At 38.0% G+C, this 27,193-nt stretch overlaps 3 protein-coding genes across 3 annotated transcripts in view; 2 read left to right on the forward strand and 1 right to left on the reverse strand.

Moving 5' to 3' along the window:
* Window positions 1-2,134: 2,134 nt before the first annotated feature.
* Window positions 2,135-10,847, forward strand: LOC132958552 (ceroid-lipofuscinosis neuronal protein 6 homolog). The gene is made up of 8 exons (XM_061031511.1): window positions 2,135-2,324; window positions 4,099-4,219; window positions 4,325-4,423; window positions 5,449-5,637; window positions 6,648-6,703; window positions 8,532-8,654; window positions 9,587-9,872; window positions 10,154-10,847. The coding sequence occupies exons 1-7, from the start codon at window positions 2,275-2,277 to the stop codon at window positions 9,855-9,857; spliced, it is 909 nt and encodes a 302-aa protein (XP_060887494.1). The 5' UTR covers window positions 2,135-2,274; the 3' UTR covers window positions 9,858-9,872; window positions 10,154-10,847.
* A 1,474-nt stretch (window positions 10,848-12,321) lies between these two features.
* On the forward strand, window positions 12,322-16,502 carry LOC132958636 (calmodulin-like protein 4). Its single transcript, XM_061031630.1, has 5 exons — window positions 12,322-12,428; window positions 12,541-12,571; window positions 12,864-13,004; window positions 14,019-14,207; window positions 15,590-16,502. The coding sequence occupies exons 1-5, from the start codon at window positions 12,426-12,428 to the stop codon at window positions 15,685-15,687; spliced, it is 462 nt and encodes a 153-aa protein (XP_060887613.1). The 5' UTR covers window positions 12,322-12,425; the 3' UTR covers window positions 15,688-16,502.
* Window positions 16,503-18,713: 2,211 nt separating this feature from the next.
* Window positions 18,714-27,193, reverse strand: part of LOC132958709 (A disintegrin and metalloproteinase with thrombospondin motifs 7) — a 71,067-nt gene continuing 62,587 nt past the window's right edge. The window contains exon 24 of the mRNA XM_061031759.1: window positions 18,714-20,740. Coding sequence (XP_060887742.1) covers window positions 20,595-20,740 — 146 coding nt within the window. The 3' untranslated portion in view covers window positions 18,714-20,594. The remainder of the gene's footprint in view (window positions 20,741-27,193) is intronic.

Below are 27,193 nucleotides of genomic sequence, written 5' to 3' on the forward strand. Positions count from 1 at the left end.
ACCTGTTGTGTACATTTTACGAGGGAAAATATCCATTCAATCTCCGTGCTCAATCTGCATCTTTTAATTCATCTGAAGAACGAATCACTGAATTTGACATAAAGATCCAGCAGCATCCCCAGGGAGAAAAGAACCAATAGCCATGAAGTCCATATATCTGCTCTGAAACTGTATTATTTTATATCTTATTTTTTGTATTATTATCATTTTTAAGTAGGCTACTGTTTTATTTGTATGCTTGTTTTTTATTATTATTCTAAGAGTTTTAACGGAATGCACAAGGATGCTTTAAAAGTTGTTCAGCAATCTGAGCAACAAGCTCACTTCTGCAAAACATGGCGACATCTGCTGGCCACTGAACAGAGTTACGAACACATTTTTAAACGTAGTTAAGTCACGTCTTCTTTTTCTGACGTTTGTTCTTATAATTTTGAAAGCTGCTCATATTTCTAATGTAAGAAGCTTGTCTGAGTAAAGATGTGTTAAACTCAGGACACCCAGCAGTTTACACATTTTGTGGTTACTCCTCTCAGGTAAAAAAAAAAAAATAACCCAAGTTCTTTCTTCTTTTTTCCTATCAACAATAAACAACACGATGCAGGGAACATTATCCCTGGAAACCTTGGTGGTGCACACACCATATTCTTTCAGGACTTTTTGTAACTGCTACAATCTCGCTTAATAAGACAAATATATGCAACCAATCCTAGATTAGATAGATTTCAAAAAGCATTAACAATTATTCCTGAATATATCTTAGTTTATTGTTGTTGTTGTTGTTGTTGTTGTTGTTGTAGTTGTTGTGATTTAATTCCCTTCCAAAGAGAGAGATAACCAGTAGGATAAACAGCAGTATAGAATAACACACTTTTACTTGTAGCCACTCTTTCTCCTTTGGTTTATTATTATGTTGATCAGCCCATTATATCATCTACTGTGTTTCATTATCAACTTTAGGATAAAACAAACATTTGTATTTACACTATTTTAGTTTTTGTACAGCTTTAGAAATTAATGTAAAATAAAACAACAAATATTTTTTTGACTTCCAATGTGTTTGCTTTCAGATGAAGCTGACACTAAAAATGAGCAGAGGAAAGGATTCTGTCTCTGACTAAGAGATTGGACTCGCATGACAATTGGTGTTAAATCAGCCTATAAGAAATGTCCCTGTTGAGCACACTTCATAATGCTTTTATCAGTCTGACAGAGAGCTTATTCTAATTAAATGTGCACACAAGTCAAACTGTGGCTATAGCATTGCGATCTTAATTCATGATGACATAATGTTATTATCTAACAATGTAAATCTGACTGACTGTGACTCATCTTTTCAGGAATTTAAAGTTTTACTATCAAGAACTTACTGCATGCATGCACGTGTTGGGAGTAAAATCAGTATGCATGCTGACACTGTAGAGTTATAAAAAATTAAGTTTTTGCTTTACTGCACTCATGTTCACTTCATTTGGCTGTCTACTCGCCGTTATATTGTATAGTTTCTGCTTATTATATGTCTACACTCATGCACTTTAACTTATGTCAATACTGTCCATTTACAACTCTGTTTTTGCACATTTACATTTAATCTTTCATATTTAATTTACAACCATTTACGACTCTGTTTTTGCACATTTACATTCAATCTTCCATATTTAATCTTCCTATTTAAGACTAGTAATGCTTAGTTAAATCCTGGTTGTATATATTCACATTCTTAGTTTTGATATCTTTTAGTACTTATTTACTTTGTATTTAATATTATATTGTGTTTAGATTTGCTAACATTGTGTTTTTTACTCATATTGTGTGTTGGATAACCTGCTGCTGTAACGCCACAATGTCCCAGTTTGGGATCAATAAAGTAATTCTATTCTATTAGTACTTGCTCTTCAGAGGACAGCTGTATATGGTTTCTTTCAACTAGACATAAAAAACTATGGTCAAGTTATCATTGAGAGCGCTCCACAACAGGAGGCAAAGTCTTTCTGCACTCCTTTACTACAAAATTGCAAATAATAATAAAAAAAATAAAATCATAACTTATTTGCAAGAACAACTCAGCCCTGAAGCGTCCAACCCCTGCGCTGCAGCGTGATTGGTGGACGAGGCGAGGATGGGCGGGAACATGGGCAGCAACCAGGAAGTGAAGTTGAATGACAGAGAGTATCACAGAAAGATGTTTACTTCAGTTCTGTCCCGTTAATTGTTTTTTTTTTTTTTTTTTTTGGACCATAGGAGTGACAGGGAGAACTGTTAGCGAAATCAACGAAAATGGAGACTGTGCGGAAACGAAGAGGCAGTGGTTTACATACCGAAACTAGGTTTGTACCGTGTTATTTACAGTCTGTGGTTTAGCTGTCGTTACCTTCTCGCCGCTGAAGGAAAGCAGTGAAAGTGAGGAAAGTGGTCGGACTAATGAAAGCGAATAGGCGCGCAAAACAGTCAGCGGAATCAACTTTATTAGAGAGGAATTCAGTGCTGAAACACTCAAACCTTTTCCTGTGACTTAAATAGATCACTGTGTGCAGCCTGCAGCCTGCGTGGTTATAACACCTTCTCGCCTGCGGTCAGTCTTTGGCATTTCCGTCCTCGGTCCTTCAGTCACATGAGTAACAAGTGCCAGTGTTGGATGACTTGGGGCCAAATAGGCGTCTCTGGGAGCTGCTGTTAAAAAGGATGTTCACTTAATGAATTATATTATTGTGCCTGTTAAAACCATAGACTGTAAAAAAAGAAGAAGAAGTCAAACCCCGAGGAGACTTTATAAGGGCTTAGCTGTAAGTCTGTGGGAGATGATCAAATGGTTTTGGGGTGCAGATAATAGAAGTTGTCACACAGACCTTATAGACCTACCAATGACATTTAAACAGCTGCTGCTATTAATCTAATATCAAGTGAAATGCTCCTGCTAAAATTGTCATGTCAAACGTATAAGAGTAACAGGGAAACATGGTAATAAAAAAAAGACTACAACACATAAAACAATACTACAAGGTAAAACTAGCTGCTACCGGCTGGAAAGGAGCACTAAAGAGTCACTCCATGGTAAACAAATCATACATGTTGCTTGACCCCTGTGACCACACTATTTATCATTCATCTGGGAGCCTTGTTATGTGAATGAAAAAGATTGGGTTTTCATGCAAGCGTGGTGGAGGTTGACGACTCTATTACTAGTCCATGCTTCCTGTTGTTGAAGAGCACTCTATGTCCTACTGTATTTGCGCTGACAGCCAGGCAGGGCTGAAGTGTATTCAGCCTCACTTGTCCCTCTGTTGTCCGTGTGTCCACAAGCAACAGGAAATTGCACAGCTGCACACAAAGCACCATAAGATGAATATGTCAGCATATCCACAGCTGCTGGTGTAAATACAATCTGACTGTGATTTAATAAAGTGCAAGAAGAAAAGAAAATCAGAACAGACAACAAATCGGAGAGATAACGGGATTTACTCGGTATCTTGAAAGTCTTTCATGGTATTCATATACGAGGGGTTCCCAAACTTTGTCGCCTGCAACCCCCCCCCCCCCCCCCCCCCCCCCCCAAAGTAATAGCGCTAGAGACTGGTGACTCCCAATGTCCCTGGAGGTGGTTAAAGCATTTAATGGCGTGCACAGCCCAGCACACACACTGATGATCCAAACACTGGCGTTAAAACATCACAGCACTCGGTGGACTTACAATATTTAATAAACAGGTACACAAGTGATGTCTGTGTCTAAATCTCACTTAATGACTTTGGGTTTATTTTAGGTTGAACTACTGGTTTGTATATATTTTCACATTAATTGGTACCAGGGGGTCCCAAACCCCTCTTTGGGAACCACTGTGCTAGACTTTGTGTGTCCCTCTACTGTCGCACACTAATCTGCCTAGCACAGCACTTTGTTGCCTGTAATGTGAAGGAGGCCTTACACACGAAGTAGTAATAAAATAAATAGAAACCCACCAATTTCCTACGGTAGTAAAAAGCATAGTAAACCTTTCCTATTATTCCCAACATGCCCATTAACCTCAGCCTCTGTGGCGCCCTTTGCTTTTGTAATGTTTCTTCATTACAATGAATCACAGTCACTGTTAATGTATGTTGACAGCACTCCTGCTGGTTTAAAGGAGAATTCCACGCAGCAGGAAAATCAGCGCTTCCACTTTGACCTGTGGTTCCTTCTCACGCTGCAGAACTGGATACTGGACTTTGGAAGACCTATAGTCATGGTAAGGAGACCCAGTGTATGTTCCTCATAATGAATGAATGATTAAACCCCAGTCCATTTAACAATAAATAAAACACCAGTAGTGTCTTTGTTTTTTATGTTTTAGATCATCCTTCCTCTGGAGTGGTTTCCTCTGAACAAGCCCAGTGCTGGAGACTATTTCCACATGGCCTACAATGTTATAACACCATTTTTAATGCTGAAGGTAAGTCCTTACAACGAAAAGTCGGTGCAAAAAAATCACACTACTACTGTACTACTGGTACACACTACTTGGTACTGTGCAAACGTCTTAGGCAACCACTAGCTTTGTTGGTTTCACAAAGTTTTAAAGGAAGAATATGTGATTTTCCACACTTAAATGTAAACAAGTATATCCTCTGAAAATAACTCTGTGAGTCATGACTGTCTACAATGGGAGTAACACCCGAGTCCCGCTGTCTGTGATGTTTTCCGAGCTTTCCGAGCCGTATCTAAACTCTGTTTACATCGCCGGGACGACGGGCCAGCTCATCCCCTTGCGTATAAAAGTTGTTTAATTGAGGGACTAGAGAAAAGAAGAACTAAACTAATTGAATGTCACGTAAGCGTTTAGAGGTCATTTCGGGTAAATTTACAAGCAAATTAGCAAATTAGCATGCTAACACAACAATGCAGCGCAAGTTGTTTTGGTTTCATGCTGGTGCTCAAGGGCGACATCTGCTGGATCAAAAAGTTGCATATTCTTCCTTTAATGGCCATCCATATGTATTACTCAGTGTCTTTACTTTTTAGTACCTTAAAAAAGGAAATCTGTACACAAAAAAAAAAACATTTTTTTTTAACAAAATGGCTTGTGAAGGCGTTCGTCAGTAATTCGTGTGCACTTTGCACATCTTGAACTCTTTTGGGGAGACGCCATAAACCTGATTTATTGTTAAAATTGATATACAGTATTGCCCAGCCCTGCTTCCCTGCTTCTCAAGGAAATACTCCTTCACACATCCACAAAGACCTGCTGTTTCTTGAATGTTGGCTACAATACAAGTTGACACTGACAAAACATAAAAAAGAAGAAAGGAAGATGGAAATCAAGCATGGGACTGTGCTAATAATCACAAACAAAAAGATACTTTAGATGTATTTGCTATTGACCCAGATTCCCAAAACTGTAACTATAATATCTACAAAGTAATAATGATAATAATATCTATCATACCTACAAAAGAATGGTCTTTCTCCTTCCTTCAGCTGATAGAGCGCAGTCCCAGGCCGCTGCCTCGCTCAGCCATCTACCTGTGCATCATCACTTTTGTCATGGGAGCCAGCATCCACCTCGTGGGAGACTCCATCAACCACCGGCTCATCCTGAGCGGCTACCAGCTCCACCTGTCGGTCAGAGAGAACCCCATCATTAAAGACCTCAAACCTGCCACACTGGTAAATATCCACTCTGTGTAGATGTTCCCTGTTCATTTTTATTATTATTATTAAACCATTTCCAATTAGCAGTGTTTGGCTAGTCGGTGGTATAACTACTTTTACCTTTGCCAATTTTACAGAATCGTTATTTTATAGTTTGTGTTTACTGTAAACGTGTCGTAAAGTCAAATAACAAAACTCTGTTAGTGTTTCCCTCCCTGACTCTTAAGAGACAGCTCAGCGATGTTTACTTGTCTACCATGCACACAGAACGTGTCATTGTTTTCATGTGTTTGATCCAGAATAATCCATCCTGCTGTTGGGGAGCGCAGCTTGTTTTTCTCTCTGCAACAGCGCAGACAGTCATTTATTTCTTTTGCCACCCTGAACTCCTGTGTCAAAGTCAGGCGTCAGAATATGATCAAAAGGATACAAATAATGTCAAGGGATAGATGGAGGCAGCTCTACCACAGTAAATGAATGCACAAACATGTTGTGTTCTTGTGAGGATTGAAAGCTCTTGTTTGATTTAGCCCGAATGATCGGAAGGTCTTTTGTTGCATTTCCCTGCTGCTTCCTGTAATTAACTGTCACATGCACAGAAGCAAACAAATTCCTCTGAGAATTATGGTTAAGAACAGAAATGAATGAACATGTTTCCAAGTACTGAAATAAGATGATTCCTCTTAAAACATCTCCATATAATTGTTAAATTATTTGATATTTCCTCCTGTCCTCACGTCACCTCAGGACCAACATGGTCATATCTTGAGTGTTTTGTTCTCTGACTTTACTCCTGTCTGGAGATGCGATTCCCTTCCATTGTCATAACTGAGTGTAAGTGGTCCTTGAACAGTAGGTGGCACTGTTGCATAAGGCAGAGCAGAGGACCACAGCTCTTCCCTACCAATGCTCAAAAACATACATTACACTGTGCCTTATAAACATATCTGTTAGTGACATGTTTATGATAATGCATGACAATTATAATCTGTTTATGTTACAGCTTTTTTATCCTTCCTTCACAGATTGATTCCTTTGAGCTGCTGTATTATTACGACGAACATCTGGGACACTTGATGTGGTATGTGTTTGTGATCCTTACGAGTGAAGGGCCTATAGATCACAAATGTTGCATGGTAATTACTGTAACGTAGCAGCACACAGGAGGGGCCGCTTCGCTAAGAGCCACAGCTTGTTTAACCCCCGCTCTGTTCAAATTTGGATGGAAAATCTGATCATAATCAACGGTGTGTCTTTAGAGAACACGATGCAAGAAACCAATTAAAAGAGTAAAGACCATAAAAACTGCAGCCAGTTATCAGTGTGCTGAAATCTGTGGCAATCTTCCTTTTCTAAATAACTAATTTAACGATAAGAAGTCTGAGCAGGTCTGCACGTCAGCTGTGTGAAATTCAGAGGGCTGACTGAGAAATGAGACTACAACATGTGGTGAAAGCACACCAGAGCAGATTTTTTTTTTTTTTTTTTTTAAAGCGGTGTACTTGGAGGGGGAATCTGTCTCCCCTCTTCCTTTTACTACATCTGGCTTTTTGTTTTATAGCACTCAGGTGGCACGATTGACAGATAACGCCCCAAACGTCTGTTTTTTCTCAGGCATTGAACACATTTGACTTTTAATTGGATAATACTTCTGTGATGTTGGATTTGTGGTGATCCTGGAGTGGATTTGGTTTGACTATTGCACCTCAACTCTCTTCACATATCTGCAATCAAGTCAAGGAATAAGAAAAAAAAACTCATAGAAAATACATGTCCATTAATGGCCTTTTACACCACTGTGTTTCTTTCATTAGCTTTTTTCATGCATTGACTCCTGAAAATTTCAAGAACGTTTCCGACGGCCTGTCCCTGAAATCTTTCCCAGCTGCTTATTCACACGTCACTCACAGCGTGGAGTTGGGGGGGGGCTTATTCCCAGGAGGCGAGAGATGAAAAATGGGAGACGAAGCATCAGAGTCTGAATCTACGACACTATGTTTTTTGCCTTTGTATCGGTGCTATTGAATAAATCACAGCATCAACAAACAATTGGAAAAGAACCTACTGGCAAGAAGAAAAGACGAATGAAGCGGCATCATTACGTGCACAGGAATCATACCAGTCATGAAGCGATCGGATGATATACTGTAAACCTCATCATCCCCACTTTCACACTTTCCTGAATATGTCCTCCTGCATTTCCTCATCAGCTCACCCCAACTTCACGCTAAAAGTTTACTATTGTAACATATCTTAATCCTGCACATGAGGAGGCGTATTGATGATGCAGCTCCTATCACAACAACATCTTAAATTAGAAGTGCAGGATAGCATCGGCAGGAAGCAGCTGCAGAAAAATATTCAGACAAAGCCAAGAGAAGCTTAAGTTTTGACGTGAGCATTGCACCTCAATCGGTGCATTTACAAGAGAGACGAACGGACAGTGGACCTGTTGCTCTCTTTTTCTCTCTCTGCTCTCTCTTGGTTTTGCTGCGTCTTATTAACATGCCTCCCCACTAGAAGCCCGCTTGTGTGAGTTGCAAGTGAAGCTTTGTTAAATGGAAATGTTGTTGTGTTGCACAGAGTCATAGGAAAAAAGCCTCTTTTGCAAATCTGTACCCATAGTTTGCAAATCCGTGCGCCAAACTGTGTGGACATGGTTTTGTAAACTGTGCACCGATTTGCTTTGGGTTTCTGTGCATACAGTTTACAAATCCGTGCGCTCGTGAGGTCCGGACATTATCAGTATCATGCAGTGTATCAGTGCTCTCTCTCTCACTCTCTCGTGTGCACAGCAATTTTATGAATAAATAAAAAACTGTCAGAAATATAGTTTGGAAGCCAAAAATATACCTTGGCCGTCTAGGTATCGTCTAATTGTGGAAAACACTGATCTATTTTTGTTCTAGGTATATCCCTTTCTTCATCATTCTGTTCATCTACTTCACCGGCTGCTTCACCAAGGCTGAAAAACACAAGAAGATTCCCATCTCTGGTTGGCTGTTGCTGGGACCCAGCTCACTCTACTATTGGTCAGTCGCTTTTTTACATCTAAAAGCCTTCTGTGTGGTTTCCCTGTATGTACAAAAATGTTTTTAAGGGCACAAAGTCTTAAAAGTGAATGCATCAATCTCTGAGGTAGCATGAACGATATGAAACACAGAACAGGAACATTGAAAAGTGGTCTTTGGTATTATTTTTGAGATGTCTCCCCCTGTCCAATACACAACATGTTTAAGAAGTATGTTTACTGAGTTTTGATTAGTTTCGTAAGCTAAAGACAGCTAATTAATTTCTGTGTGCAAAGCATCACGAGCAACAATAACTGATATAAAGAGAAGAGAAAAACAATTAATTCATAAAAAAGACAAAAAAATAAATTTAACTAAAGATAAAGCTTTAGATAAAATAATGGCAGGATAAACACACTTACATGAAATTTGTCAAGCTATTTGACATTCCCTCAAATCATTCTGACATCCATCATTAAATGAACTAGTTCTTGGTAATTCTGTATGACTGTGGAGGAGAACATTTTAGACCGAGCATTTCCCTCTTTTGTAAAATGATGGACAGTAAACAACGTCAAAGTTTGACAACCAAAATCAAACTTTGACCAAAAAAAAATGAAATAACCTTGTTTTCTCGCAGGATCCAATTATTGTCTGGAATGTTGTACTTTGTGAATCCAACCTGAAAATATCGATAAAAATACTCTTATTTTCACATTCACTTCGTGCAGACTTTTAAATTAAGGATAGAAGTGCTGACAGAAAAATAGCAAAGGTGCATTTATTGAAAAGCAAGGACGTTCTATTTGAAGTTTAACTTTTAATGTATTACGTTAACGATGTCTGAAGTTTTCTCACTAAATCATGCAGCAGTATTGTGTGGTATCTGCAAAAAGTTTTCTTCAGTTCGTGATTCTCTCCGTTCATCTCTTACTTTCTTTCATGTCTTTCAGGTACCTGGTCACTGAGGGACAAATCACTGAACTTTTCCTCCTCACCTTTCTCGCCATGGTTGTCATGGCGATTCACCAAAAGCGCAAAGGCCTCGGCCTGGACAGCAACGGCCTGTTCCTGTTCTACAGCTTCAGCTTCACTGTGCTCCTGGTGGGCCTGTGGGTGGTCTATCTGTGGGAAGACCCAGTGCTACGAAACAAGTACCCTGGACTGATTTATGTGCCAGAACCCTGGTCCTACTACACCTTACATATCAAGAAGAACCACTGAATTACATCTGTACAGGTCTGGATACATTTCATTTATAGGAAGATTTAAAAAAAAAAAAAAAGCCCTGACACAGAACCTCTTTTGTATGACTTGAACAATCCTCCTGACTGACATAGAGGCTACACCTGGAATAACTTACATTCAATGGAAATCGATGTGCACCACTTCTTGATCAAAGGTTCTGCTGCATTATTTAGTGAAGGGGAGGGTCTTCATCTATATTGATACACATAGACATGACCAGTTTTGTTTTGTGATGCTTGTTGAAATGTTGCCCTGTTTGTCTGACTTTGCAGAACTGATGCAGCAACCTGGATCTTAGGACATGAGACCTGAAACTCTTGCACCTTTCAGCAATGAACTCCTCACATTTTCTAACTTCAGGACATCCAGCGTGAGACATTTCCAGGAATTGCCTTTCAGACATGCACATCACTGTAGGAGATTGTAAATGTCAGTCTGATAAAGTAGGGCCGAATGGACTCAGACATTCACATTCACACCTGCATCCTTCCTGGACAATGTGGAGACATTGTCAGGATTGCATTATATGTGTGAACCAATCAGCCTTCTCACTGTTCATATCACTTGCTTAAAATTCTGCTGTCGTCTGAATCAGAGTTGATCTTTTATAACCAAACTCGAAGTGAAGATATGTGCGTATATTCACTGAAAATAAGAAAGTGATCTTACCTCACTTCAGAATCCAGCCAAAAGTAACTGACCGCCACAAAGTCGAGCCTTCAAACCTCAGAAGAGTAACATGTTGATTTTGAACCTGTTGAACCTGGAGATTCAGAAATTTAAATTACATCAATAAAGATTGACGTTATAGGGTACCTTTAAAAGTAATTAATAAAAATAAAATTAAAAACATTCAATTAAGACAAAAAGAAGATATGATCATCCAAAGTCAGAAGTCTGATGGATAACAGACTGAGCAGTTATACATAAACAACAGTTATTTCAAATAAAGTCTATAAAACATGATTCAAAGCAGGACTTCAACACAGAATACTTAAAAAGAGGACGTCTTTAAAGCACTAAACGTGTACGCTTTAACAGTTATTGGGGAAATAAATGTAGTTATTACCAAGACATGAGCACTGTGAACAATTACATTTCCTGATGTGTTCATGGTTCTGTTAGATAAAGAAGTTCCTTCAGTGCTGTACGTCTGACGTGACGTGTTTATGTATTGTAAACCTTTACAGTGTTCAAAATGAAGTCTACTTCACTGATGCTTTTACTTAATGCAGAATGTCGAGGAAACATGCAGAGACTTTTGAGAAACACATTTTGAATGAAAGCAGAACTGAACTAATACATTGTATGTTTGATAAAAGGTCACATATTAGCCTCCTTTTCAAGTTTGAATAAGTGCCGATCCCGAAAACATGTCTGTGAAGTATCTTGTTAAAATCCTCCTTGTATGGAGGCTATGGTCTTCCAAGCAGGCGGTCCTGGTTCAAATCCGGCTCCTTTCCCGCATGTCATTCCCCACTCTCGCTCCCTGATTTGTGAATCTATCCACTAACCTATCTCTCAATTAAAGGCACAAAAAGCCCCAAAATAAATCTTTAAAAATCCTCTCTGATCCTGTATTTGATCATGTCTTTAAACCCCTCTATTTCAGCCCTGCTCATAACAGACTGTTTCTGTGTCTATAGCTTTAAATGTAAATTAACTACGTTTGACCACGCCCCTCTGGAAGGGTTTGGGTGGCTTGGGCTCTTTTGCTCCATGCCCTATTGTTTACAGTGCGAAAGCAGACTCAGAGGGAAGAACAAACACCTAGCTATGGGAGTGTCACCCACCTGGGGAAGGGGTTACTGCCCTTTGTGATGTCACAAAGGGAAAATCTCCAAACGGCCTGTCTGAGCACACATTTTCTGAAAAGTGGAGCAGGCTAAAGACGGAGAGGATTTAGTTTTCTCATAATTGGGGGGTCTGTAGAGAGACTATGGACACATTTGAATGTTCGAAAAACATGGGGAAGACTATTTTTCATGTTATAATATGGGACCTTTTAAAGTTATTGTTCTTAATGTGAAGTTGTCACGGTTACAGCAAGACAAACTTGATCGGATGATAATTTGTGCATCCAATGATTGCATTTTTCTTTGTTTAAAATGACATTGTTGCTGATGAAATACTGTTAACAAACTGGTTTCTCACTGGATGATTTTTTATGCGTTCCATTTAAACTGAATAAAAACGTTGAAATAACTTTCTACTTCCTGGTTATTACACAGATTAGTCTCCTAACTTTCTTAATTTAACTTTCTGCTTGGTAACAAACTATTTATTTTTTATTACAAGTCACTGTATAATAGTGTATCATATTGTGATAGACTGGAGATAATCGGCCCCGTCCTTTTACTTGAGGAGCGGAAAAGGAAAAGGACAATGCAGCACTGAGGATCTGGTATCTGTGTAACCATAGCAACACATATTAAATTACGCTGAGGATTACAGGTGGTGGACTTTAAACAGGGGTGGAGGAACAGGTGACGTTGCTGAGAGAAAATAGTCTCCTTCCTGGAACGAAACAAAGCAACTACGAAAATGGTAAGAGCAAGAAAGCCTCTGTGTTGAGGCATTTTCATGTATTTTCTTTGATAATTGCAACTTTCTTATGTACTTATCTTCCATGTGACGCCTTTCTGTTACCACCCTGCAGGCAAAATTCTTCACACCAGCTCAAATCAACGGTAAGAGTACGCCACAGCACTGCATGTTGATTCCCTTTCAAACAAATGACTTAGGCCTCTGTGTATGAAACATATTTCTTATATTTCCACGAGCTGTAAGTGCATGTTTCAGTAATAAATACAAGGTTGTTAAAGTCCGATTTTGTTTAATCTCATTTATTCCTCTGGAGTAATGCCAGTACATTTTTTGTGTGTAAATTATAAACTTTATTTACAATTCTTTGTTTCCTGAGTTATATACCTGAATGATCTTTGCTGATTATAAACAATAATTGTCATTTTTTGCTTTTAGAGTTCAAGGAGTGCTTCTCCCTTTACGACAAGAAGCAAAAGGCAAAGATTGATGCCAAAGATCTGATCACAGTTATGCGCTGTCTGGGTACAAGCCCCACGTTTGGTGAAATCGAAAGACATCTGCAAGTTCACAAAATTGGTAATATACAACTTAAAGTCGATCTCATTTGAGCATTTTAAGATTAAGTAAAACATGTTCAGGACGACGGTAGTTAAAGAAGTCATAAGATAAGGACTAAGAACATTAGGATTGGGTCAAATCTTTAGAATAAATAATTTTGCCATGTAGGTTTTTAAAAAAAAACAAGGAATCAGTCTTCTTTATTGGTGCAAAAACAATGAACACATCTGAAGAATAAAGTAGAGCCCGACCGATTAATCAGCCAGCCGATATAAGCATATCCAGTGACTATGGATATCTGATGATTTTATCTCGGATATACGCAAATATTACTAGATCTATTCACCAATCAAATAGAATTTCATTTGAGCATCAATGTATTACACTAGCTTGTCTTCCTGGCTGTCACCAGCTGAGTGTCCTATATCAACCCTCCAAAGTTTCAAGCGGTGATGCATGCGATGTTTTCATGATATATCTTTTCCAGTAAGTGTTTGATAACTGCATTTGAGGGAGCAACGCAATAATTGTTCATATCTTTATCAATGTATCTCTACAGATCGAATATAGATCTTAGAAAGATATCGGCCTACATATCGGTATCACATTTTTTTTCTCTCCCCAACATCTATATCGACCCCAAAAATCACATATCGGCAGTATTTCTACTGTCAAAGGACTTACATAGAAAAAGATCAATGATATCAAATTGAAGGCACTTGAAAAAAAAGATAAGGGAAATATCAAGTGCTATAATAACAATAAGGAGAGCTGTAGTTTTGCATGTTAAAAAACAATACATTCTGAGGTGTTCTTCATATAGGTTGTAGTCAAACGTGTCTCAGATAGCTTTATAATGTTAACAACATACGATCAACACCCTCAAAATGTATACTGACAAATTACACAAAAAAATATTTAAATCAAAAAGGGAAAAGCAACAAGAAGTTCTATTATATATTTTTTATACTTGTTCAATCCAGTTATGTCAATTGGTGTATTTATGACTGATTGTGCCACTTTCCCTTTTAGAAAAGAAAGGAGAGCTGGACTTCTCTACCTTCCTGACAATGATGCACAGACAGATGCAACAGGAAGACCCCAAAGCAGAAATCCTGGAGGCCTTGAGGATGACAGATAAGCAGAAGAAAGGATACATCCAGGCGTCCGAGCTGCGGGCCAAGCTCACCATGCTAGGAGAGAAACTCACAAACAAAGAAGGTAAAATAAAAAACCACCACACAACCTCAACCTGAGAAACTCTCATGACTCTGTGAGCCCCCACAGCAATCCTCTGTAGCTCAATACTGCTGAGAGTCTGACTTTATAATTCAGCACAGAATCACGTTTGGAATGACCAGCTGCTTCCCTTAATTCTCGACATTTTTGCAGCCTTGACCCATTCAGAGCTGCCCTATGCCTACACAATACAGCTTTCCTCCTGGCTCTGTGGCAGTCTTCTTTTCTGATCAGTGAATGAGTCTATCTTCAGATGGCGCTCCCTGGATACAGAATCAAAGTGCTGCAAGGCTTTGGTCAACTCAAACACATCTGAATATCTTAAAAATAAGAATGCTAACAAACTGCAAGCTAATGTTTAAGTTGCTCCGTTGGATGCGTCTGTTCTCCCTCCTGGTTGGACAGATTTCTGTTCCAGCCGTATTTAGCTCGGGACAAACACAACCATTTATCTAATATGAGACTGGTATTAAATGTTGTCTTCCTGAGGCATGTGGTAAACAAACAGTATGCCCCCCCTTCCACTGATGCGGATCCATATTAATCTGCTATTGCACTATTGTATGATGAATTGTTGTTTTATCTTGAACTAGAAGCAATATTAAATGAATGTATAAAGTAGCTATCTAGCCTTTAAAGCAAATACTTTTATTATAATTTGGTCATATAGGGCATTTTAAGAGCAGGAGTCATTTTTCTAGATTTACAGCAATATTTAAGATGCAGTTGATTCTGTACTTGTCTGACATCATCATTCACAAAGATTTAATGTGCAGGGATTAAAGTAATGCCAAAACATCAAAATAGTTTTGGATGACACTAACGACAAAAGACAATTTCATTGAAGACGTCCTGCTGGGTGACTGATATCCACTAAGATTTCTGGGGTTGTTTTTTTATATATATATATATTTTTTTTTTTACTAAAGCTGAGCTTAGCCATGAATACAGTAAATGGTGTCACATAAACATAAAGATATAATTCAACCGTCAATCTATTCCATTTAAATGTGACATATTCATATATGAAAGGAGCTTGGGTTTTTCCCAGTAGGGAGACTTCCATGAAGAGGTTGGATTAAGAATTACTGAAGCTGATTTTGACATTGCTGTACTAAAAGAGTTGACAAAAGTGCTCTGAAGCCACTCAGCTCTTAACTTTAGAAACTCTCACATTTGCTGCGCTCACACTCCATTGTGAAGGTTTTGACAGTCAAGCCTCCCACAGGCAGGGACCAGCTAACCCCAAACTGTGCCAGACTGCATTTCCAAATAGTCAAAGGAGATGAATGCTTTTCCAGGCAGCACACTTCCTCGTCAAGTTCACTTTAAAATGCATTTTCTCTCCTTTTTTTGTTGTCTAGTGGATGAGCTCTTCAAAGAGGCAAACGTCAAGTCAAACGGGGTTATCAAGTACGAGGAGTTCACGCAGATGGTGACGCTGCCACCTGTTGATTACTGAAACTCATGGATATAAAAACAGCTGCAATGATGGAGAACTGACCTGAAATACACTGAGCACACACGTATGATAGAAAAACTGTGACGCACTGCTATTAAACTATAATAAAACAAACACTATATGGTATGGTTGAGCACCTTATGTGAAAGCCTGAACATCCACCATAATGCATTATTTAGATAGAATATCCTGTTTGATCTTTTATCCATGGACTTCTCATCTGTTGAACTATAAAAAAAAAAAACCTTCATGCTGCTTCTTCGTATGGCACTCTCAACTTTCCACTCATCAGTATTTAGTTGAATCTGTCCTAAACTGTGAGCATGGAGTTTTATTCATTTTATTCCCCGACTAGAAATCCCATTTTTTAACACCCTTTTCAAATTCCTCAACCATATCTTTTTAGTATATTGAGAGACTAAGTACTCACAATTTTCATGTATTTTCACATCTGTTCAAATTGAACTACATAGGCGACTTACATTTTGCAAGATTTACAAGTTTAGTTCCAAAGTAAAAAGCACAGTATATAAATATCAATATGTGATGACACATAAATGAGAAAGAAATGTATAACACACAACATATATCATCACTGATAAATAAATGAGCAACACTTTATCAATATGTCATTGTTTTGTGGTTTATGAACAGTTCATTTAGATAACATTTTTAATGGGGGTTTGTTTGTGTAGAGATTGAAATAATGCATCCCTGTGAAGATATCAGCAACAACCTTAATCTATTTCAGCAAACCAGTCTATTTCAGTATTATTATAATAGAATCGGCTAATAAAAAGAGTCTTGATATTGTGCTTGAATCTTTAAATGAAAAAAATGTAACTTTTGCTGCTTTGCTAAGGTGCTCATGATGGATCAAGTCGGGTTTTTGTAACATAACAATGAGTATGGTCTTTTTACCTGCTCTTTTGTAATGTTAAAAAACAAAGAGTAAGGTCTTTTACCTTTTGCTTTTTGTAAAGTGTCTCGAGATAACACTTGTTATGAGTTGATGCAAAAAAAAAAGAAGATTGATTGAATGATTGAATCAGTTTCCATAATTCTGCTACAAAGCCCTCCATAACCTGGCTCCTCATCCACCAGCACACTCCCACCCATACTCTCAGACCGCCAGACAGACTTTCTGTGTGGGAATAAGTTCATTAATTGAAAGTGAATGCATCATCCAATTACCGTGCAATAGCAATCAATTATAGCCCTGCCAGCTAGGACTGGCACACTGATTGTGTGTAAGCTGGTCTCAGATTCTCCTTCAAAAGGTCCCCCTTTCCCCCGGGAGTTCATTAGTGAGATATTTTCCAAAGTCACCCATGTAATGCTGCTGTTGCCCATGCAGCTTGTATGCAGACTCTTTGTCTGGCACCTTAAAGCTTTAGCCTCAGTCTTTCTTGCTTGTTAATGGAGAAGAGTTAGCATGACAGCTCAGCTCAATCTGTGACCTCATGATTCAGTCACATCATATTTCCTTGTCCTCTAACCTCGGAGCAAAATCAATTAGTGCTTTTATATCTGTCATCCCGCAGCAGTTCTTTAAATACACTGGCATGGTGTAACTGGTGTTTTTTCCCCCCCTAAAATGATCAAATATTTGCCTGAAAGCAACATCTGAAATCCCAAGCTGTGCAACCACTCTCTCTGCTGGATCAAAAATTAAATCTGTTGTGTACTCGTTCCAGCTGTAGGAGAAGTTCAGTCCAGCTACAAATTCACTGGAGACCCCACAATACAAAACATATCACAATAACGAACCTATTTCTGAATAATTGGATTTTTGTTTCCTTGAAAGAACATAAATTAGCCCACTATTATGAGAAAATAAATTATGGTTGTAGGATAACAAAATAATTACCTTGTTACCTTGAGATAATGTATTTAACAATGCCAATTTTAATCATGGCCTCTCTCAATCTCTCATGTGGAAGGACACTTATTTTCTTCTTCTGTGAGCAGAAGGACATCTGCAGGTAGTACCTGTTGCTGGATAACAGGTGAAGCGGGCCTTTTCCTGACTTATACCAGTATAACCGCGCCAAGCATACTGCAAAATAACCGACGACTGGCAGTCATACTACATACTACTGTTGAACTCAGTATGCAGTTTACCTACTGTATACTGATTTAGATAGTAGTATGTAGTAGGTGGTTTGTGTTCAATGTGTTCAAATCATCAATGTGAGTGCAGAGTGCAAAGGTCACATATACAGCTTGTGTGTAGCTAAGGAAACTTAAAAGAAGTTAGTCATATTATTATATTATGTATCCGTCAATCAAAAATAGAGAAGGAAGAGGATACATATGATGTATAGCTGCATTAAAGCAAATCACACAGAACAGCATGGACGCTACATCATCATCTATTAATGCGTGGAAGTTCACAGTTGAAGCACTCCACAGAAATGGAGATAAACACTTATAGGTTGAGCGACAGAGAAAAGGAATTCAGAAGAAATTAGAGTAAATGGGTCAAGAAAATAGAAGTAGTGAAAAAGCAAAATGTAAATTAATTTAAATGAAGAAAGTACAGTAGGATCTCTTGTTTTTTAAAGGTTTGTTTTCTCTTTTTCCCTTTTGCTCTTTTTCATTATATTTTATTAATTTATTTCATAAAAATCTATTAACAAGGCAGGATGAACATGAGTGATGAAATCAGATGATGTGTAATGTCAATACCTGCAATAAAGTAAGCAAAAAAAAAGGTTGGTTATATGCCAAGTGATAACGATCCATTCCTGGAACCAAGAAAAGCCTTTTGAAATCTGCAGAGAGGATTCAAAATGTCTTTTCATGGGAGCTTCTTTTGACTGTACTGCAAGTCTTATCACAGCACTTATTACAGTAATAGTAAATTGACATTGACAGACATTGATTTTTTTCTTGTTTCCTTCTCAAAGAATTGATGCATTTATAAAATTGGTGAAATATCATTCAATTTCAGCTGAAAAGACTGAAAAGCATCTTACATTTGTGTCACAGGGTCAAAATGGTTCTGAATGTATTAAGGAGCACAAAATAAAGCATGACGCGTCAGTAAGAGTTCAGTTTATCACAAAGCAAGATTACAGCAACTAAAAACTCCAGTTGCAAAAGTATAAAATACAACAAATACTTCATTCCTTAATACACCATACAAAGCCTAATGTGGTTTTTGCATATTTTTCAAAATGTCCCTCTTTTTGAATAATTTCACAAAAAATATTCTATGCTGAATTTAACTCAACACTCCCAATAAAGTGGTTAAAATAAAACAAAGACATCAAATTACCCAATATTCAAGTAGATAAGGCACTGGGCCTGCCAATCCCTGACCTGAAAAGTTTGGAGCCTGTGAGGCTTGTAGCACCAAGTACTTTCCTGCAGCTCCATGTTGAGCATATACACACACATTACTCTGTGGCTTAAAAAAAACATGTGTAGTAAAGTCAAAGAGTGACACATCATGACAGAGCAATACTGATACAACTACTTCCAAAAGCTTTTGACAAGCTGCAGACGTTAAACTTTGCAACAGACCACTTGCATAACCCGGCCCCTGAGGTGTTTCAGTCCAATCACAGCTTGGCTTTCCTTAGCAGGCAACTCAGGCTGGTCTAGCCGTGGATTTCTCCACATTTAATGTGTTGCAACAGCATTTCTCAGCATGTCAAAAGTGTGTATGGTTTTATTTTTTCCCACCTTTATGAAACCAAAATCTGCTGTAATGTAACTTTAGCATGTCTATCTAACTGCAGCAACCTACAGTAACCCAGCATCACATAGAAGTAAGCCCATCATTGAAGTTATAACACTATTGTCTATTACGATTCCGGATGATCTAGTAACCCCATGATATACATGTTTTTTGTATTTGGCGAAACAAATTGGTTTAGCTATTATTTAAGCTCAACTTTCAAACTATCACTTTTAAAGTAAACACAGTCAGATCTCACAGGTTTCTTATTGTGTCTTTTAAACTGGGTCTTCCTAGCTTTCCACTGTAATATCACAACATTTGTTTTCCATATCAACAGAATAATTAACATAAAAGGATGACCTGTTTGCGTTAGTTTTAGCTGCAAGCTCTAGCCTCAGTGTTAATATGATATGCACAATATTTAGCGAAGTACTTTTTAAAGACCTCCTTCACAGGCAAAAGCCAGAAATATTAAAGGCGAACCTGGGATACTTGTATCAGCTCATGGAGCTAATGCTAGCTTAGCTAGTTAGCTACATCGGATAAAGGTAATTGCAGCCTGCTGCTCTGAACTAATTTTGTTTAAAAACAGCCACTATTTAAAAAAATATGAATAAGTATTGATCTTAAAACACAGTGTAAACTGAACTGTGTCCAGATCAAAAAGGGACAGGCTTAGCTAAAGTGGCTAAGAGGGGCTTAGCAAAGAGTCAAATACTCATAAATGTCACATTTTACTTGTACCACATCATCTGTAAAACCGCAATCAGATTGTTTTTCCTGTATTTTTAAAATGTCTTATTCTGCTGCTGACATAAAAATGAAAGCATTGTACCAACCATGAGGTTTATAAGTGGTTTATCTACACGTGTAATAATACCTTATCAAGCTATACATTGACAAGGGACCCCGAACGTAGCATTGTTTCTATTACAAGGACATCTTGAAATATAAAAGTCCTCCTGGTCAAACTGTATAACATAAAAAGAGCAAAATTATAAACATCTTCATGGTTTTGAAAGAGGTTATGCTTTTTTAACATTTACAACTCATGTCAGCCTTATATTACAGTTTCACCAGGACAAACATGCAAAGTTTTGTATTGGGAATAATCCCTTTTTATTAAACTGTAGCGGTGAGGAAAACAGCCTCGCATTGCTCATTTGGAATCCGTGTTTCTGTTGGTGAGACCTGTGAATGGTTACTTTGTTGCACCTCAGCGGCGAGACGCACTGACGGAGCGGGAACGCTGGCTGCAGGATTTGCAGCACTGTGCTCTTACATTGGGCAAGTGACAACGGCCAAGCCAGCGGAGAGTCTGACAGAACCGAGACGTTAGCCGATCACGAAGACACACTGCTCCTGTAAGGGGGACAGAGAAAGAGATGGGGGTCACACACAGAGGTTGGATAACACTTTTACTTTACTTTACTTTGAACAAATACGTAATGTCGTAAGATGAGCAGATTTTAAGAAGTGCTGCACAGAAAAATGTAACCAAAATGTGTTGCTTTTTCTTGCAAAGTTTTACCCATAACATTTTGTTGATGCATCATGCCTACTTTTATGTCAATATGTACTTCTTTTTTTTTTGTTTATGTACTGTAAAAAAAAAGAAATTCCACTTTAGGGAATTGCCTTGCTAAAAATAATTAAAGTTTGGATACAAATTTTTGGTTTGTCAATCTTAGAGTTGAAGCTGCTACTTAGCTTGACTTTGTGAAATTATTTTGTCACAGAGAATATAATATTTTTTCTCCCATCCGTAACATTGATACTAATTATGATTTTTTTTTTTATTGTGTGTGGCTAGTACGGACCAAAAACTTCCATGCACAAGTCGGCAGTAAGTGTTGTTTTAAAATCAGCTTGAAAAAAATCTGAGGCTGACATTTAAACTGCAATTCAGACCTGCTATCTCAGTGTCCTCAGAGCATGAAGTTCCTGACTTGTTCTCTCATACATGATGGATAAAATGGCTTCATGTTATGTGCAATGCGATGACAAGAAAATTAGACATTTAATCTCACCATCTGACAGCCGAACAAAACATAAACACATGTTTGTGGGCACAGTTTGAATCTGTCAACCAGAGCAAACATGATGACCCTCTGCTGTCTGCTCTCACAGCTGTTACAGAGTAAATACATGAAATTGAAAATCCAGGCCAGACAGCAATCAGAGCATGGGCCACGTATTAAATCATAACACTTCATCAGACACTCACTCATTCATGGTCTTGTATTGTTCTTCTATTTCACCTGTCCTTCAACTGTCCTTCCTCAAGTTTGTTTTACAATCTGTCCAAAGATTCCACACAGACTAGTCTGGAGAAGAGAAAGAAAAATACAACCCACACTTTCCTGCTGGATTCTCAATTCAGGTGATGTATTTCTGTGAGGCGAAGTGAAACTGCTGATGGCTTTAACAGACAACTTGAGAATCTAAAAAAAAAAAAAAGTACTATTATGTGCTATGTCATGCCTCAAAGCCACTCAGGGACATGAACATTATATTTCCTAAATCTTTCTGAACAATCCTGCAGAGACTCATCTCCTAGTCCTTCTCATCAAGTTGAATGTTTTCCAATCGTGGGTCTTCAAAGTCTGCAACTGAAGTGTGACATTATGATCATCGGTTTAGATTAGGTTTAAATGCTTTTGTATGTAGAACAGGAGGTTAGTACGGACTGCAGATGGTCTCTGTTGAAGGCAAAATGTTGATGGTTTTAAAAAGAGAGGGGAGACTTTAAAAGGTGATGAAATAAAAAAAAAAAAAAAAAAAAAAAAAAAGCAGAGAGAACTCCCATGATTCCCCACTGGCCTCTACGTGATCTTTTGTTTTTGTGGTATTGATTGAGAGCCCCCTGGCGTTGGACAGAGAGATTTAGTTAAATATAAATAAACCACTACAAGGTGACAGATTATGTGACATACTGAGCATTCAATCAGTTTGTCCTCCCGCCCTGAACTCACCACTCATTATAGCCTCTACAACTGAACCCACTGCTCTTTAACCATTCAGAAAACTCCAATGTGAGACATTTCTGATGTCACCCACCATAGAGAAACTCCATGACGTCAGAAGTGTTCAAGTGTCACAGCAGCGACTCAATACACGTGTTCTCCTGATCTCTTTTACAACTCAGCCATCTCCTTTATTTAACCAGTCAGCAGCGTGCCCCATATATGATTGTAGACAACAGAAGTGGGGCAGTAGGGTTTTCCCAACATGTTTGTTTTTCACCATTTGAGATAACACAACCTTTGATTGGGTCCTATTGAAACCCCCCATGTGTAATCATCATCAGTGGATGAGTCTTTGCACGTGTTTGTTCTTTAGGGTCAATGATGTTTAAATACAGCTTCATAAAAGTAAGGATCAACGAACAAACAAGCTGATGGTGGCAAATGTTGAGAGGCTGTTGAATGACCTACATGAAACAAATGTAAATGACCATCTTGACCCAAATCAACCTTGACCTGTGTATATGACTAATATATGCAGGATGACCACAAATGCATTTAAAGGTAGACATCTGTTTGAATGTCATTAAAAACATTTTATTTTAAGATTTATTTTTTGGGGCCTTTTCTGCCTTTAGTGAGAGAGGAGAATAACGTGCGGCAAAGGAGCCCCAGGTCGGAATCGAACCTGGGCTGCCGCTTTGAGGACTGAAGCCTCTGTACATGGGGCGCGCAAACTACCCACTAGTCCACCGCGGCCCACTTAAATGTAAATTATTAGGTAATAGTGCCCTAAAAATGGATGACTATAAATTAACAGCATCTGTTTTTGTAATTTAAACATGGAGTAGAAGTGTTTTGCCACTAGAGGGCAGTGTGAAAAGTTGCAAATATGACACCGAGTCATTCAATTCTAGTTTTAAAGTACATTTTTTAATTCAAGCTGTTATAAAAGGTCGTTGAAAAAACATCTTTAGTCATGGTTTTGGTCAACAAACACATCACTATTTTCTTAATCCCCTCTGCCAAATGCAGCTGCATGTTGAAGCCAAAAATGACAAAAGTAAATAAAGCAAAAGTATCAAAGACAGAGAATCAGACGTTATTGTTTTTGGTCAGACAGCTACAAAAATTAGCCTCAACTTGATTTAAACTGAAGCAAGCTGCAGATACGGGTAGTAAGTCTATTTGGTTTAACACCACAAGCAAGTCTTCTCACATTGCTCTTCATATATATGGATTTCAGCCACTGTAAGGTGTGAGACTTGGAGCTCTTCTGCCGGAAGTGAAGGAGGTGAAATCGCATCACCATCTGTTGAGTTTAGTTTTTTGGTTTATTTCATGTAACAGCTCCTGGAGAAGAGCTTAGCCTCGCCCCTGAAACCCTCAACGGATGAAAAGTGTAACAGATACAGTTAAATATTTTGCCCCCCAGGGGGGAATGTGGGCTGGTGGTCTGCAATGGAAAAGGGGGCTGAGTCCAACTAAACTCACTTTTCTGACTTCTCTATCCTGTCTGTGATTTTGATGCATTATTAGAGTGATGTAGATTTTAAATTCTAATGACAATAAAACTTAATGTTTTGGAAAAGACAGATAATTACATCTAATTAAGACATTCAGTAACATACCACTTTTAACGAATAATAACTACATTTCAGTTATTATCTGAAATTTGATGTGAGGATTATTGATAAGTGCTTTACACTGAAAACACAACAGACAACAGAACACATTACATTTCTGGAAAAACATGAAATTAATTTCATTATTATGTCAAGAACTTTTGAGTTTTTTTTTAAAATTAATAATCATGAATGACAACATAATTAGTGAATACATTGAAAGTGCTATCCTGTCATTACGGTTCATTTAAATGCACTGGTGTTGAAGTCCTTCAATTTATTATATTTCTGTTTTGATGATAAAATACTTTAAAGCATCTGGTTTTACATTTTGAAAACATTTAATAAAAAAACTTAATATGTTTGGGAGAAGTCATCTTTTCAAATGTATTCCTAAACCAAACTAAGCCCATTAATAGCTTCACCTCTTTTTAAAAGAAGGTCATATGAAACCCACACTGCAGCTCTGTAGCTCCAGACAGCGGCTATATGCTCCAGGAATCTTAGTGAGCAGAGAGACCTGCAGACTGAATTCAAGGAATTCGTCCACTTGACATACCTTGTAGAAATCTACTTTTCCCACACAACATGACCTCTGACAGCAGACTACGATATGTATACTCTGTAAGACACTTCACAATGGCCACCTGTACAGTCTGAAGTGACCATGAAATAAGGATAAGTTCTAAAGGCAGAGTCAGAGTGGTATAAGTAAAATGATATCTTTATAATAAAGGGTTAAGTTTGATGACATGACAGCAGGAATAAAGCTCTATGTACAAAACAACCAGTCAGGTATTTTGAAGACATTAATGTGTCTCAAGTATCTCCAGTACAATTTTCCACTTTTTGAGTTCACATTGAAAATTGAAATTTTCTCCAAAAACGGTTTCCTGTGTTGTATGCTATCATACCTGTCATTTTTATTATCATTATGATAAATGTTAAAGTGAATCTTAGAGAAAACCAGTCCTCCCCTTTTTCTTATCATTAAAGTTGCTAATGTTAATATTACACTGACCCATCTGTTATCATACTTTCATACCGTTCTTCGTTGTTGATGCTTGTTTGTCTGTTCATCATGAGTCTGGTTTTGCCTGTTAAAACAAGTTTTCATTTTTTTTGCTGTAACTTTGCTAAATGTTGCTGAGTGCTGTGCTCATGATGGATTCATGTTGGGTCTTTGTAAATAATAAAAAAAAAAAAAAGTGAGTAAGGGTAGACCTTCTCTTTTTGTGAAGGGGTCTTGAGATAACATCTGATATAATAAATTAAAATGATTGATTGATTGATTGATAAATTTATTTACCATTAGGAGACTTCACTCTATGAACTTGTTTTGGAGCGAGGTGATCCTCCTGAATTTATCCCCAAATACACTTAAATGTTGTCTACCATAACCTTGTAAAGATTGAAACCATTTATCACCAAGATGCTGAAATGACTTTGAAACAACAGTGAGGCTATATTGGATTCATTGAAAAACATTAATTAATTGGGAAAGTCAATTTGAACACCCGCTCAAGTCAGAACTAAATTTTGGATTAATATGGAAACCAACTAGCTTAAGTTAGGATCTTGAGTTACTATCAGTCTGAAGATGGATCATATATCCAGGCTTTATATTTGTTTTTAATGACTTGTTAATTTTAATAAGATTTATCTTGAAACATTTTAAGCCTATACATAAAAAACAGCTTTGTGTCTTACTCAGATATTCCACTATATTTAACCTACAACTGATACTAATGGAAACGTGTGTATATTAACTCAGGAGCCAGCCTTTGAGATCCAGTGTCTCAGTTGAGGTAATAGCGGTTTGTATTGCAGTGTGAAGAGCTTCAATAATGACTCATCTGAATGAAGACAGTACAGCAGATTGGTTTCTTGTCCCCCATTCATATATTCTATTCTTTAAAAGATCATGTACTGTCCATGTTAAAGATGAACTCACACTAACATCACATTATCCTCCTGCTGACGAACAACAATGTGATCCTGGTGTGATGTGGAGTACCTGCAGCTCACATACTCTTGAAGCCTGTCTCACACAGCGACACACGTGTTTCTAACACGTCTCGTGTCACTGCATGACTTCGTGTGCTCATAGTCGGACCAGGTTGTGCCTGACAGGCTGAGAAAACTTCTAATATAGCCATTGATAAGTCCTGTATATAATATTGTGTCACAGTGGGAGGGAAGTACACTGACACCAGACCAGCTTTTTATTAATGTCAGATGATATGTTACCGACTCAGATCTAACAAACCTCCCTTTTATATATTTTATGAAATGTATAAAATGATTGTCTGATCCATCACTTTACATGCATATCATCTCATCTCCTGAGTTGATTCTGAACTGGATCCCATTACAGGCTTGAGCTCTGTTTAAATGCATCACGTGTAAGTGGCTCTGAATAAATATCTGCCAATAAAACCTGGACCGAGAGTCACTTGACCCAAAGGCTGCTTTAGATCAGGAGAATCAGGCTCTCATTTAAATGCATTCATTCGTCTGTTTACATTCAATATATATTTTGATTCATTTTGCAGACCTGACTTACAAATCAGGTTTAATCCAAGCTGCCTCAAATCAGATCCTCCACACTTCGTACCACCTGACAGATATAACACGAGGGTTGCAGGTAGAGTCGTGTTTTATCCTTGTTTACTTATTTCAACAGTTAAATGGTGGCCTTACAGTAGATGTTTTTGTGTAACAGTGGTATTTTACTCTTCAGCCAGGGGTGTAGTGCAGGGTACACGCAGGTATACGTATACCTACTTATTTTTCAGTCTACCCACTTCTAAATCCCCTCTCATTCACACCAATGATTGAATGACAATATCTGTGGTATGCTGCATTTTTTTTTTCCTAGGATGGTGAAGTGATGACCCTCCCTCATCCCTACTTGGTCTCTAATTGGCTCATTATCATTATCCTCTGCCGGGAGGGCCACATAAAAAAAAGAGAGTATACCCACTTCTTTAGGCACCACTACACCACTGGCATCAGCCTGGTTGACCCCATTGATAGGTGTGACACATTCTTTCAAAAGCTATGATTGGTTGATCAGTAAAAAAGGATTTAAATAAAAATCTCTCCTAGTGATGATGGGAGCAGACCGACAGTGAAATCTAACTGCTTATTCATTAAAATCTTGCTAGACGTTGAGATGATCATCTCTATTTAATCAATTTCTAAGCCATTTTTTAAAAGTA

The sequence above is a fragment of the Labrus mixtus genome, chromosome 1, assembly GCF_963584025.1.
Source record: "Labrus mixtus chromosome 1, fLabMix1.1, whole genome shotgun sequence".
NCBI lineage: Eukaryota > Metazoa > Chordata > Actinopteri > Labriformes > Labridae > Labrus > Labrus mixtus.